Source organism: Bufo bufo, chromosome 8 (assembly GCF_905171765.1).
Source record: "Bufo bufo chromosome 8, aBufBuf1.1, whole genome shotgun sequence".
In the NCBI taxonomy this organism is placed as follows: Eukaryota; Metazoa; Chordata; class Amphibia; order Anura; family Bufonidae; genus Bufo; species Bufo bufo.
Window position 1 is genome coordinate 189,322,952 of NC_053396.1, and position 14,661 is coordinate 189,337,612.

Consider the following 14,661-nt stretch of genomic DNA (forward strand, 5'->3'; position numbering starts at 1 on the left):
CCAACTTCTGACACCAGAGGTACTCTGAAACAGCTGCTTGGTGGCGGTGCGGGATATCGAACCCTTGCCTATCCTTAACACAGGCCATCAATATTAAAATCCTGGAATACCCCTTTAAAGAAGACCTATCACCAGATACTGGGTACCAGTTGATTTTTTTTTTTTTGAAATCTTACCCCTCCAAAAAAGAAATATATATGTTTTCTAAATATGACTAATTTAAAAAAAATGCTGTATACCAGTATGTTCAGTATGACTCGATTCCTTTCAAGAATCTAAACGTCTGGGTTGTGTGATAAAGCACCTTCATACCACCCGCCATCATGAAATCTCCTCTACTGCAACCCGGACATTTGGAAAAAATTTTTTTTTTTCAAGGGACTTTTGATTTTTTTTATTAGTTTATTAGCTATAGGGGTAGTAGTTGTGACCAGGCTTCTAAGCCACAGGGGCCTTCACCCCCCCAGACACACTGACTGTTCCCTTAAGGATTCAGTCACAGCAATCCTGAATTGCTCTGCCCAATCATAAAGAGAACTATGCAGCTGCACAATTACAGCTGCACTGTCCTTTCTATTCTCCTCCCTGCGCTCATCTCATTGATCAGTACAAGGAGGGCAGGAAGTTATTGCCAGGACAATGCTGGAGCCTGAACAGGTGAGAAACCACTGGGCCTCAGGTATTTAACATTAACCCGACATAAATCAGTGCCCTAGACCACCAGACAGGGGCGTAACTATAGGGGAAGCAGGGGAAGCGGCTGCTTTGGAGCCCTGACCCAGAAGGGGGCCCATCCAGGAAGAGGAGGACTAAAAGATTTTGTCAGGGCCCTCTCAACAGTATTACACAATTAAATGATATACAAGATGGATGGAACAGCTGCCGGTCCTGGTCTGAGAGAGCGATCTTTACTAGCCACAGGAATAGGGGCGGCATGAATGGGAGGGGTTGCAAAAAAATTACTGGGGGAGGGGGGCCCCATTTAAAAATTTGCTGTGGGGCCCAATCATTTCTAGCTATGCCACTGCCACCAGGGATACTGAACTTAAGCCCCTTACTGTCCTAGACCATAAGGTATACTTACATTAGCCCTTTCAAGGGCAAGCTGTAGTTTTGCGTCAGGACCCATGGGCCTTCAGCTGTGCCCCTGGTCCCTATCCCTCATTCCCTTATTTCCTACTTACTTTGGAAGTTCCAATATGTATTTGGTCCTGCCAATACCATTTCTTTGGATTACTCCAGATAAGGCAACTTTTACATACAGTACAGACCAAAAGTTTGGACACACCTTCTCATTCAAAGAGTTTTCTTTATTTTCATGACTATGAAGGCATCAAAACTATGAATTAACACATGTGGAATTATATACATAACAAACAAGTGTGAAACAACTGAAAATATGTCATATTCTAGGTTCTTCAAAGTAGCCACCTTTTTCTTTGATTACTGCTTTGCACACTCTTGGCATTCTCTTGATGAGCTTCAAGAGGTAGTCCCCTGAAATGGTCTTCCAACAGTCTTGAAGGAGTTCCCAGAGATGCTTAGCCTTTTGCCTTCACTCTGCGGTCCAGCTCACCCCAAACCATCTCGATTGGGTTCAGGTCCGGTGACTGTGGAGGCCAGGTCATCTGGCGCAGCACCCCATCACTCTCCTTCATGGTCAAATAGCCCTTACTTTCAAAGTTTTCCCAATTTTTCGGCTGACTGACTGACCTTCATGTCTTAAAGTAATGATGGCCACTCGTTTTTCTTTACTTAGCTGCTTTTTTCTTGCCATAATACAAATTCTAACAGTCTATTCAGTAGGACTATCAGCTGTGTATCCACCTGACTTCTCCTCAACGCAACTGATGGTCCCAACCCCATTTATAAGGCAAGAAATCCCACTTATTAAACCTGACAGGGCACACCTGTGAAGTGAAAACCATTTCAGGGGACTACCTCTTGAAGCTCATCAAGAGAATGCCAAGAATGTGCAAAGCAGTAATCAAAGCAAAAGGTGGCTACTTTGAAGAACCTAGAATATGACATATTTTCAGTTGTTTCACACTTGTTTGTTATGTATATAATTCCACATGTGTTAATTCATAGTTTTGATGCCTTCAGTGTGAATCTACAATTTTCATAGTCATGAAAATAAAGAAAACTCTTTGAATGAGAAGGTGTGTCCAAACTTTTGGTCTGTACTGTATGTGTTTTGCATTCTAGTTTTGAGATCCGGCAGAGGATATGAAAACCGGGGCAAAACGCTTCCGTTTTGTCCCCATTTATTGTCAATGGGGGCAAAACAGAACAAACCAGATCAGGATGCATTCCATTCCGATTTGTTCAGTTTTTTGACCGGACACAAAACCGCTGCAAGTCTGTGAAACCGAACAAACCTGATCCGGCATGAAAATCAATGCAAGTCAATGGTGCCGGATCCGTTTTATCAGTGATTAAAAAAAAAAACTGATCTGGCGCCCAATGGCCTGTGTCGGATCTCAAAACCTAAATGAAAGACACTGATGTGAAAGTAGTGATAGATAGATAGATAGATAGATAGATAGATAGATAGATAGATAGATATAATAATATAATGTAATTGCACGTTTTCCTGTTTGCTCGGGGCCGGTCTCTTGCAGCCGCTTATTACACAGTTTATGTCACTGACTCATTCACCTTTGTTTTCAGAGCAATTGCACAATCATCTTAAACCTGTAATCCGAGGCAGCTGATTTCCTCTAATTCCCACTTTCCTCTGAAAACAACTCTGTTTACTGCACCGACCAGGAATGTGAGAAATATCTGTGCGGTTAATTGGAGTTCAGCCAAATTTTGGAGAAAAAGTCATCATATTAGGATGGGCTGATACCTGCGGCTGCCACTATGCCGCCACCTTACTGCCTACGTCGCTATCACATACTTACTGGAATGTTGTATCTGATAGCTTGTTACATTATTGTCTTATATTGCACTGATCTATGTCCCATACTTACCAAAAACAGTCTGCGTTTTCTGCGGAACCATCTGTGGACTGTGTGTGGTATTGCATTTTAGCGCCATTCAAGCGTCCCGCTGTCAGAGAGGTATCTGCCAACACTTATTCTCCTCTCCCCATTAAAGTACCAAGGGCTTGGCGTGTACGTTTATGGTGGGATTGAAGGATGTAGCTACTGGGAAAACGCGTATCTCATGTATATAGCCAGCTTAAAGAGGTTCTACACCTTGAAAAAGCCCTGCTTATTAGAAGGGACCTTTAACAGTAGACTGATAGGTTGCCTGCATTGATCTGTAGCACCGATGCAGGCAAGCAGTAGATTGAGATCCACAGGTAGATTTCTGACAAGTCCTGAGTAGATCAAAAAGCCTTAAACTGGCTGTAATGCTGGCCGTCCATGTCCCGCAGCATAACCATTCCCAGCAGGCGAGGCCACCGCAGTACTCAACCCTCAGGCCCAGTGCGGCCTCACTCCTGCTCTGGCTGCTGCATGCTCCCATAGGGCACACATGCGCTCTTCCTGACTCTTAAATCTGTCCCAGTCTGTGACAGTGTTCCCTGGAGTATATATATGGAACGTTTTCCTCTAGGAAGATGTTGAGCAAAAGGTTTCTAGCTTGTCTAGTCCCTGCCAAGGTGTTCATATCGTGTATCCAGACCTCCCATGCTTCACCTCTGCCTGTTATCATATCTTGACTTCTGCGTGATCGCCGCCTGCCCTGACTGTTTGTCTGACTACTGTACTGCTTGAACTCTGCCAGTCCTGACCTTGGCTTGTCCACTGCCCATGCTTTTGCCTGTCCCCTTTGTGCCATACATGGGTATAACTTGACCCCCCCGGGTCAGCAGACTCTCAATGGAGACTACTTCTAGTGGTAGTGGCCTGGTGGCCCCTGCAGCAAAGTCCAACTCTCTGTATGGTGGTAAAAGGGTGATGACCAAGGGACCACCATGACAACTGCCTCAGGGATAGTCCCAAGCCAAATCATTCCCTAGCACTGTGGGTCCACATCCTCTCTGCTACACAGTATTTTTTGTCATGTGGTCAAAAACAGTCATTTTGGACGACCAAAAAAAATCTCTAGTGTAAAGGATCCCTTTTACACGTGCCAAGGATCGGGCCAAATATCAACAATATTCGAAGTTAACCGTTATCATGGTCATTTGTCTCCCATTCATTTTGCATCGGACCTCATGAGGGGCCCTTTAAATGGACGCCGAATGACTTGAATATTGTTGACCATGGTAGGACATTTGTTGCTGCAGATTTGCTGTGTCTTTGCTCCTCTTAGGAATTCATGGAAAAAAATAAGCAAAAATCATCATTGTGAAAACTGATTTACATCAAACCCAAAATACTTGGTGAGCGCCAAATGTATGAAAACCAGGACATTTTTATCACCTCTGCCTTATAAAGATCGCCTATCCCTGCTTTAGGGAAATCTGTCAGTAAGTGCTCAGTTTCCCTGCAGCGCCGCCGCAGGTAAAACTAAGAATTACACATTGTCCATTGCAATCAATGGGTTGTCTGTGTGATGCAGGACATGACAGGTCCTCCAGAGTGACGGATACTCTTTGTAACTATTCTCTACTTGGCCATGAGATAAGAAACCTGAACAGACAACTCCGATTTCTCTAGTGGGGTCTATCAAACTGGGTTTTCTAAACATGACAACCCCTTTAAGTACTAGAACCTTTCAAAGTCACTATTACAGGCCATTCACATGCTCTTCTGGCATGGCTGTAAAAGAATCAAGCAGTGTGATCTCAAACTGTGTTTTTGCAGATTTTTTGTTACCTTTTTTTTTTTTTTTTTCACTGGGTGGACTCTTCTAACCTTAAACGGATAGTGCCAACTTTTAAAGCTATCTTCTATCCACAGGATAGAGGATAACTAATTTGTGGGGTCTGACTGCTGGGACCTTCACCAATCCCAAGAGCATGGTTCCCACTCTAGCCATCCTGATAGAGCGGCAGGTCAATCATGTGTCCTTCTGTTCCATTCATTTTCTGTGGAGATGCTAGAAATAGCGGAGTGAGTATGAGAATAAATGAGCGTGCTCGACCTAACGCTCCATCAGGACAAGGAAATGGGATTGTGGAGATCCCAGTGGTCGGACCCCCAGTTAGTTAAACTTGGCACAGGCCCTTTAAGTGAATCACTTAACACAGGGCATTATTCAATTAAAATGGCCTTTTTTCAGTGCATTTTGTAGACCTAGGCCCATCGAGGCGGCCTGGTTGTTTGTAGCATGTGTGCTAACAAAATTGGATCAAACTGTGCGCTAAAAACCTCACATTCTTAACTAGAGTCATTATAACTTTTAAAGGGGTTTTCTGAGATTTTTTTTTAACGGATGAACATCTGGATAAGTCATCAGTATCTGATCGGTGAGAGTCTGACACCCAGGACTCCCGCCAATCAGCTATTTGGGAAGGCACCAGCACTCACAGTAGCTCAGCGGCCTGCTCTCAGCTCACCAAGCGCAGCGCCATCTATTTGAAAGTGACTGTGCTTGGTATCGCAGCTCAGCCCCATTCACTTCAATGGGGGCAGAACTGTTCCTTGGTCACGTGACCGATGAGCGTCACTGGCCTAGGAACAGCAGTGAGAAGGCCTCGGCACTACTGCGAGTGGCGGTGCCTTCTCAAGCAGCTGATCGTCGGGAATCTTGGGTATCGGACCCTCACCAATCAGATACTGATGACCTCTCCAGTTAAAATATTATCATTTTTTACATTAATCATCGAATAACTCCTTTAAAGCGGTTTTCTAAAATATTTTAAGCAGGTCAAAGAAATAAGAAAAAAAAAAACGGCAGATAGCGCTATACAGATGCATATTATTGAATAACTCAGTGGCTATGCTACATTTTTAATTACATGCAATTACAAAAATATTCAGATCCAGGTGCTGGTCTAAAAACTGTAGAATATTTTTCATGGGACAACCCCTTTAAGAGAATCCAACTTTTCAATGTTTGTATATACAGTTGCAAGAAAAAGTATGTGAACCCTTTGGAATGATATGGATTTCTGCACAAATTGGTCATAAAATGTGATCTGATCTTCATCTAAGTCACAACAATAGACAATCACAGTCTCCTTAAACTAATAACACAGAAAGAATTAAATGTTACCATGTTTTTATTGAACACACCATGTAAACATTCACAGAGCAGGTGGAAAAAGTATGTGAACACCTAGACTAATGACATCTCCAAGAGCTAATTGGAGTGAGGTGTCAGCCAACTGGAGTCCGATCAATGAGATGAGATTGGAGGTGTTGGTTACAGCTGCCCTGCCCTATAAAAAACACACACCAGTTCTGGGTTTGCTTTTCACAAGAAGCATTGCCTGATGTGAATGATGCCTCGCATAAAAGAGCTCTCAGAAGACCTACGATTAAGAATTGTTGACTTGAATAAAGCTGGAAAGGGTTATAAAAGTATCTCCAAAAGCCTTGCTGTTCATCAGTCCATGGTTTGACAAATTGTCTATAAATGGAGAAAGTTCAGCACTGCTGCTAGTCTCCCTAGGAGTGGCCGTCCTGTAAAGATGACTGCAAGAGCACAGCGCAGACTGCTCAATGAGGTGAAGAAGAATCCTACAGTGTCAGCTAAAGACTTACAAAAGTCTCTGGCATATGCTAACATCTCTGTTAGCGAATCTACGATACGTAAAACACTAAACAAGAATGGATTTCATGGGAGGATACCACAGAGGAAGCCACTGCTGTCAAAAAAAACCATTGCTGCACGTTTACAGTTTACACAAGAGCACCTGGATGTTCCACAGCAGTACTGGCAAAATATTCTGTGGACAGATGAAACCAAAGTGGAGTTGTTTAGAAGAAACACACAACACTATGTGTGGAGAAAAAGAGGCACAGCACACCAACATCAAAACCTCATCCCAACTGTGAAGTATGGTGGTGGTGGGGGCATCATGGTTTGGGGCTGCTTCACTGCGTCAGGGCCTGGACGGATTGCTATCATCGAAGGAAAAATGAATTCCCAAGTTTATCAAGACATTTTTCAGGAGAACTTAAGGCCATCTGTCCACCAGCTGAAACTCAACAGAAGATGGGTGTTGCAACAGGACAACGACCCAAAGCATAGAAGTAAATCAACAACAGAATGGCTTAAACAGAAGAAAATACGCCTTCTGGAGTGGCCCAGTCAGAGTCCTGACCTCAACCCGATTGGGATGCTGAGGCATGACCTCAAGAAAGCGATTCACACCAGACATCCCAAGAATATTACTGGACTGAAACAGTTCTGTAAAGAGGAATGGTCAAGAATTACTCCTGACCGTTGTGCGCGTCTGATCTTCAACTACAGGAAACGTTTGGTTGAAGTTATTGCTGCCAAAGGAGGTTCAACCAGTTATTAAATCCAAGGGTTCACATACTTTTTCCACCTGCACTGTGAATGTTTACATGGTGTGTTCAATAAAAACATGGTAACATTTAATTCTTTGTGTGTTATTAGATTAAGCAGACTGTGATTGTCTATTGTTGTGACTTAGATGAAGATCAGATCACATTTTATGACCAATTTTTGCAGAAATCCACATCATTCCAAAGGGTTCACATACTTTTTCTTGCAACTGTATCTTAGTGCTTGCAGGGGGGGCTGCTGTTTTTTTGTGCTTCTTTGCTTTTACACTGCAAAGATTTGTGTCTTTTTTACTACATTAGTAGCTGCTGACTAAGGGCTCTTTCACACCTGCGTTATTGTCTTCCGGCATTGAGTTCCGTCGTCGGGGCTCTATGCCGGAAGAATCCTGATCAGGATTATCCTAATGCATTCTGAATGGAGAGTAATCCGTTCAGGATGCATCAGGATGTCTTCAGTTCCGGTACGGAACGTTTGTTGGCCGGAGAAAATACCGCAGCATGCTGCGCTTTTTGCTCCGGCCAAAAATCCGGAACACTTGCCGCAAGGCCGGATCCGGAATTAATGCCCATTGGAAGGCATTGATCCGGATCCGGCCTTAAGCTAAACGTCGTTTCGGCGCATTGCCGGAGCCGACATTTAGCTTTTTCAGAGTGGTTACCATGGCTGCCGGGACGCTAAAGTCCTGACAGCCATGGTGAAGTGTAGCGGGGAGCGGGGGAGCAGCATACTTACCGTCCGTGCGGCTCCCGGGGCGCTCCAGAGTGACGTCAGGGCGCCCCAAGCGCATGGATCACGTGATCGCATGGATCACGTCATCCATGCGCATGGGGCGCTCTGACGTCATTCTGGAGCGCCCCGGGAGCCGCACGGACTGTAAGTATACCGCTCCCCCGCTCCCCGCTCCTACTATGGCAACCAGGACTTTGATAGCGTCCTGGGTGCCATAGTAACACTGAAAGCATTTGGAAGACGGTTCCGTCTTCAAATGCTTTCAGTACACTTGCGTTTTTCCGGATCCGGCAGGCACCTCCGGCAACGGAAGTGGATGCCGGATCCCAACAACGCAAGTGTGAAAGAGGCCTAACTTAGTCTTTTTGCATTATCTGTCTTTCTTTGCACCTACATGGTTTAGGCCTTGCACGGAATTCAGTTTAGAATAGATAGTGGAGGTGAGAGTTAAAGCGAACCTTTCACCTGGATTTCACTTATTAAACTATCACCAGTACCTTATAGATTATCCTCATTGTGTTTTCATACAGTCTTTTCCGGCTTTTCTGCGATGTATATTCATGAAAAATTGCCTTATAAAGTAATCGTCTCCAGCTCCGGAAGTCACGATAGAAGTCAAGGGGGTAGCCCTTCCGTCACTCCAGGCTGTAACTCCCCTGCCCTAACCCCGCCTCTATGCAATCTAACTGACACCCGGCTCAGTCGCCGGGACCGCACTTGTACAGGCGGCGCATGCGCCGTCGGACTCAAGCGCGATCCTGTAACTGAATCGCGCATGCGGCGTCCGTGAGGAAGAGAAGACAGGCAGGCATTGTGGACGGCGCATACGCGATTCAGTTACAGGATCGCGCTCAAGTCCGACGGCGCATGCACCGCCTGTACAAGCGCGGTCCCGGCGACTGAGCCGGGTGTCAGTTAGACTGCATAGAGGCGGGGTTAGGACAGGGGAGTTACAGCCTGGAGTGAGGGAAGGGCTACCCCCTTGACTTCTATCGTGACTTCTGGAGCTGGAGAAGATTACTTTATAAGGCGATTTTTCATGAATATACATCGCAGAAAAGCCGGAAAAGACTGTATGAAAACACAATGAGGATGATCTATAAGGTACTTGTGATAGTTTATAAAGTGAAATCCTGGTGAAAGGTTCGCTTTAAAGGTAGGAACTCTGCATTTCTGTGCTGTCTGAGTGATTCTGTAACTTAAAGGGGTAGTCCCTTATTTTAAAGGAATGGCATCTTGCTAGGTTGAATCCCGAGAATGATATTTTTCTCTGCACAGCAGCCATTCCTAGCCGTGCAGCCAGTCTCATGCACTTGAATGGGGCTACCCTTTAGTTTCCTGAACAGCACATGGTTGGGGTCCCATGAAGGAAAAAAAAACAGTGAAGGGGATGTAACGCTGCACCAGCGATGATGCAAATGTCTGTTGTACCTTAGGGTGGCATTACAATGCCGAATATACCGGCAGTGCGAGTGCCGATGGATGGTAAAACGTGATTACACAGGCCGAATGTGAGAGGAACCATTTCTACCATAGTCATCCCTCATTCACTTCTATTAATTATCAGCAGCACATCTCTGATTACACAGGGGGAAGTCCTGCCAATAATTGGGCATCTTTCATGCTGATTATCGGGCTAATTATCAGGGATACGCGTTCATAGGTACGCTCATTTCTAATAATTGGCTCTTATAATCGAGCAGTCAATCCGCCAATGAACGAGCAAAATGCACGTTCATCGGGTGAAATTATCTAAAGTACAGACACCTTGATCATCGTTCCTGGGCAGCAGATTGTCCTGTGTGAACAGCACTCTGCTGCCCAGGAACAATAATTTTGTAGGGGGATAAGCAATAGCCACAGCCATCGCTCGTCCTCATGCTATGGAGGTGAACGCCTAATGTATATGTACCTCCACTTAACGAGCAGACGATTGTCGGGAAGGAAGACAATTGGCTGCTCCTCATAGCATCCAAATGCGCCTTAATTGCTAATTGATCTTTCCCTCACTTAACGCTGCTTTCTCCAAACTATCCTGAATGCAGCACCCGGGTTCTATTAGGCGGGGTTCACATCTGCGTTTTGTCTCCGGCCGTCTGTTCCAGTGGAGGAACGGACTGCTGGAGTTTACCATATCCGACACAGCCGGATACCGCTGCGCACCGCTAGATCCCCATTCACTGTGTCCGGCCCTTTACCGGCGTATGCGCCGGATGACTTTCTGCCAGACTAAAAATGCTGCATTTAGCATTTTTTGTTGGGCCGAAGGCCGGCATGTACGCCGGATACCATGCATTCCGTCAGTCTGTTCCCCCGACGAAACAGACTGCCGGAATTAAGGACGCAGATGTGAACCCAGACTTACTACTCCGATGCCTCCGTCCTGTGCCAGTCACTGCACTGGTCACCCATCCATTTGCTATAGAAAATAATTTTAACTTCTTACCCTCACCCACAAATCTCTCCACAGTTCTTCACCTCCTACATCTCTCCCTCCTCTCTGTCCACCACCCTACCTGTGCTCTCCATTCTGCGGTTGATCAAGACCTAACATTCATTATAATCCAAACCTTACAGTCTTAAATTCCAAGACTTCTCTCTAGCTGCACTAGTTTTCTGGAATGCTCTACCCCAAGCAATGAATATCCACAGTTTTAAGTGTGCCCTAAAAACTCAACTTTATACGGTGTCCTATCCAATTCCCAAACCTGACTCTTCTCCGTTCACATCCTATGACCTTATTCTACAGAACCTGATCCCTTCATGGACTTCTTCATGGACTTTTATATTTCCCATTTAGCCTGCTCTGCTCACCAATAAAAGACACACAGGGGCTGGTTTGACATTTTAATAATATCCAACACAGTTTTTTTTGTTTTTTTCCAAATAACAATAATTATTAATAATATAACAGATCTATAGAGGGAAGGGGAACTCCTCGGCGGCAGCAGACACACAAGCTATCACATAGCACTATAATATTACACAACATTTATAAAGGAAAGTTGGAAACACAAAGACACGTTTCTTCCAGTGTAAGGATGGTGATAAGCTGTAATGTTTTTTGTTTTTTTTGGATGGGCCCATCGCCTTTCATAAAATAAATTAAACTTTATTTAAACATATTATACAGTAACAAAATTCATCAGGCGATTAGCATGTGACCTGACTCCTTGACCATGTCTATAGCAGGTCTTGTGTTTTACCATATGGGGGTAAGAGGACCTTTTCAGAGTAGGGATCCTGGCAATGCGAAGTAACTAAATAGCCAAATTAGTAAATGTTGCCAGTCATACCACAGGGGCGTAGCTAGGTAGGGGGGCTGCTGAGATGTGTGGCCCAAGTACTGGGGGTCAGTAGGCACCAACAAGCCAATCTGACTTTGGTAGGATATTTAGATACAGGTCTAGGGCAGCAAACTGAATCTTTGCCTCAGGTGAAGGAAAGCCTAGCTACGACTTTGCAAAACCAGATAACATGGTAGGTATAGAGGCAAGACACTAGACTTGTACTAAATCAATGCACCCAGTGGTCACTGACATGGAATGAATGGGATTTCTAGAAACTTTGCTATCAACTTTTTGCAGGGCAGAGTTTGGTGACCACTTGGGGTAGGGATATGTTCTCTGGTTGTTCTGCTTCTGTATATGATGACAATCGGTAGTCAAAAGCAATGCAAAAAGCTTACAGACAATAACCAGAAGCTATGATAACCCTAATTCAAAGTGCTTATATATCCCAGGCTGAACATTGTCTATTACAGAAGAACATGATCTGCAACCAGAGAGGAGAACAAGTCCATTTCTAGGTGCAAACTCTCAGTCGGCAGGTTTGTTTTTTTCTAGCCAACGAGGAGACATTGATGCAAAGTGTGTGCGTTCTGGTTTCTTCTCATTGTTGTACCTTTGTCTGATGGTGGACCCTCGACTGATTAGGGCTCGTAAAGTCTTCAACCTGCTTTACAAGACCTGAAATTTCCATGAACTTTGGTCCTTATAATCAAGGCAGTCAGTGGCATTGAAATTAAGCTTCCAAGAAGCAGTTTGGTCCTTGTAGTCTAAGCAATCCACTGAGGTGAACCCAAGGCTGGAAGCTCCATATCCCTGGGCAGATAGAGATGCGGGTGACTGGCTGAGGTGACTACCCATTGTCTGAGTGGCAATGGGGCTCAGTGTGGCGCCTGGAGCAGACAGCTGTGGATGCATGGGTGATAGGTAGGAGCTACAGTCCAGACCAGTGAAGTAAGATGATGATCCTCCATAGCTCTGGGTGTAGGCTGGAGCTTGACTGTAGGTCATGGGGTATCCAGCTGATCTTTGCATACAAGGAGCGGTGACTGCAGACAGGGGGTCTGGAATGGGAGATATAGAAGCCGGACTCCATATGGAGACTGTGGCACTAGCTGTAGAGCTGGGGGTCACTGCTGTGCCAGGTGGTGGAGGGCTATACTGCCCATTGGTGCTAGCCTCTGAGTTAGTCTCTCTTGCAGGAGAAGTCTTCTTTTTGGCAGGACGTGGTTTGGCCTGTCCATTGCTCTGCTGCTGTTGCTGGCGACATTTGGCTCTTCTATTCTTAAACCACACCTTTGGGATAAAAAACCAACAATTATTAATTATATCGTACATGACTATTCAAGCTTTATCTATAGATTTGGGTTGCTTTGACCAAGAACAATCTAATGCCAGTCTAAGGCCTTCATGTATAACCAGTTAGTTTCATCAACTGGGGTTATTTTAGATAACGACTTATCTCATGTAGGTCTGAAGGCTCTAAAATAGTTTTTGCATTCCTGAGCTTGTGCTTATCAATCAGTTAATCAAGATGTGTAAAGCTCAATTGAGGTAGGAAGATCCAAGGGTACCATACAAGGTCCAACTTATCGGGCAATGGGACACACGTACCGTCTTCTTCCTCTTCCACCTTATGTTTTATATTCATTCCCCAACATGAGTTCATAATAAGTTAATTACCTGCACCCGGGATTCTGGGAGATTGATCTTTAAGGCCACTTCTTCCCTCATGAAGATATCAGGATAGCGTGTTTTTGCAAACAGGGCTTCCAAAATATCCAGCTGTGCCCTTGTAAATGTTGTCCTCTCCCTTCTCTGCTTCCGTGGTGTGTCTGGTGATTGACAAAAAAAGAGGAAAAATAAGTGAATAATTTCTAAGGAGCTAATATTATTAAACAGGAATAAAAATATTAGAAAACTATCTAAAAAAAACATATTCAAAGAATTCTAATACACATTGGGTATAAAGCTGAACAAAAACTGCTAGACATTTGCAATCAATCACCCTACAGGCCTGGGGTTTGCAAAAACTACATAATATATTTACCTACATAATATATTATCAATCTTACAGCAGTACAGAACATCGAAACCAAAAATGTTCTGGTTGCAAGTAAGGGGTCAAAAATAATTTATACAGAATATACTGTGCAGCATAAGGATAAGGATAAAGCTTCTTCTGGATCAACTCGGGTTGGTATAAAATATTACACTCATTTAACCTTTTCAACCTGTTTAATATTTTATGATGTAAAATAGGATGTACGTATAAGCATAAACACACACCATCAGGTTATCATTTCTACTCAACATTTTTAATACAGCTATGTTTGTCAGTTAGCATAATATAACATAAAATATAACATAATATAAAACAGGTAAAAAAAAACATTTGAATAGTTTCCTATTATTACTATTTTAACAAAATTCCAAATATATTATATTTTCTCTCCATCCAAAACACTTAAAACAAGCCCATAATACAATAAAACAAGATATAAAACCCAACTTACTTGGATACCCCACAGCAGAATGCAATAAATCCATCCCCGTTCCCGCTAACGTCAGTCCATTGACTGCGTAGTGTGGTTGTTTAATGTAGGACATCATTTCAATACTTGAGGTTTAGGAAGCCGAGGCTTCTTTGGATGAAAGTTGATGTTGAGGGTAAGACCCTTTATAGATCCTTGTACTTTGGAGATATCTTGGTTGAGCAAAACTGTGAATCTTCCTTTAGATGGTCCTGAAAGTTACAAGTACGAGAGATGAAGTTGTATTCTCATGAAGTCCACACAGCGGAATGCTGGAATCAAGTCTATCTCCTACGTCCAAGACCAAGCCTTCTGAGCTCAGGTGAGGCCAATGTTTGCTTTAAAAGCTCCCCCCTCCAGACCACTAACTAATTAAATCAAAGATTGTCAGGCTCTCTCCACCCACTGCCCACCTCCCCCATTACTCTACAACACACTTCCCCCTTGGATTTTGGGTGGAGACTTGACAAGAACTTTGAGAACCCTCAGAATTGATGAATGTGGCTTTTAAATTAATAATTCTGTTCTGCCCAATGTTCATGAGGTTGTTAAAGGTCCTAAGAACCATCTCCTTGAGGATAAGTTCTACCAGATTGTGCGATTATACAGAGTCCTGTTTTGTGAGTCCCTTGTCCGTTTTCCTTTACAAAAATACTCATGGAAGGTAAAACATGAATGTTCTTGATATATTTTGTATAGATGTAAGCGTTCAGTAAGATTTGCTGTCC

The 14,661-nt window shown here is 43.9% G+C and overlaps 1 protein-coding gene across 3 annotated transcripts; it reads right to left on the reverse strand.

The window, feature by feature from the left end:
* Positions 1–12,071: 12,071 nt before the first annotated feature.
* Positions 12,072–14,012, reverse strand: CRX (cone-rod homeobox). 3 transcript variants are annotated; one of them, XM_040405203.1, is made up of 4 exons: positions 13,912–14,012; positions 13,357–13,371; positions 13,083–13,284; positions 12,072–12,695 (listed from the first exon to the last, which is right to left on the reverse strand). In XM_040405203.1, exons 1-4 carry the CDS (start codon positions 14,010–14,012, stop codon positions 12,072–12,074), a joined length of 942 nt encoding a protein of 313 aa, XP_040261137.1. The 3 variants fall into 3 exon arrangements, with proteins under 3 accessions (XP_040261137.1, XP_040261139.1, XP_040261138.1); XM_040405205.1 differs by lacking the exon at positions 13,357–13,371 and having other exon boundaries at positions 13,083–13,234; positions 13,916–14,012; XM_040405204.1 differs by lacking the exon at positions 13,357–13,371 and having other exon boundaries at positions 13,083–13,276; positions 13,916–14,012.
* Between the last annotated feature and the right edge of the window lie 649 nt (positions 14,013–14,661).

Excerpts from the sequence above, each read along its gene's own strand:
- CRX (XM_040405203.1), bottom strand. The coding sequence starts at position 14,012 with ATGATGTCCTACATTAAACAACCACACTACGCAGTCAATGGACTGACG. Across the intron at positions 12,696-13,082 it reads TCCCAGAATCCCGGGTGCAG|GTGTGGTTTAAGAATAGAAG; the intron begins GTAATTAACTTA and ends TTTATCCCAAAG.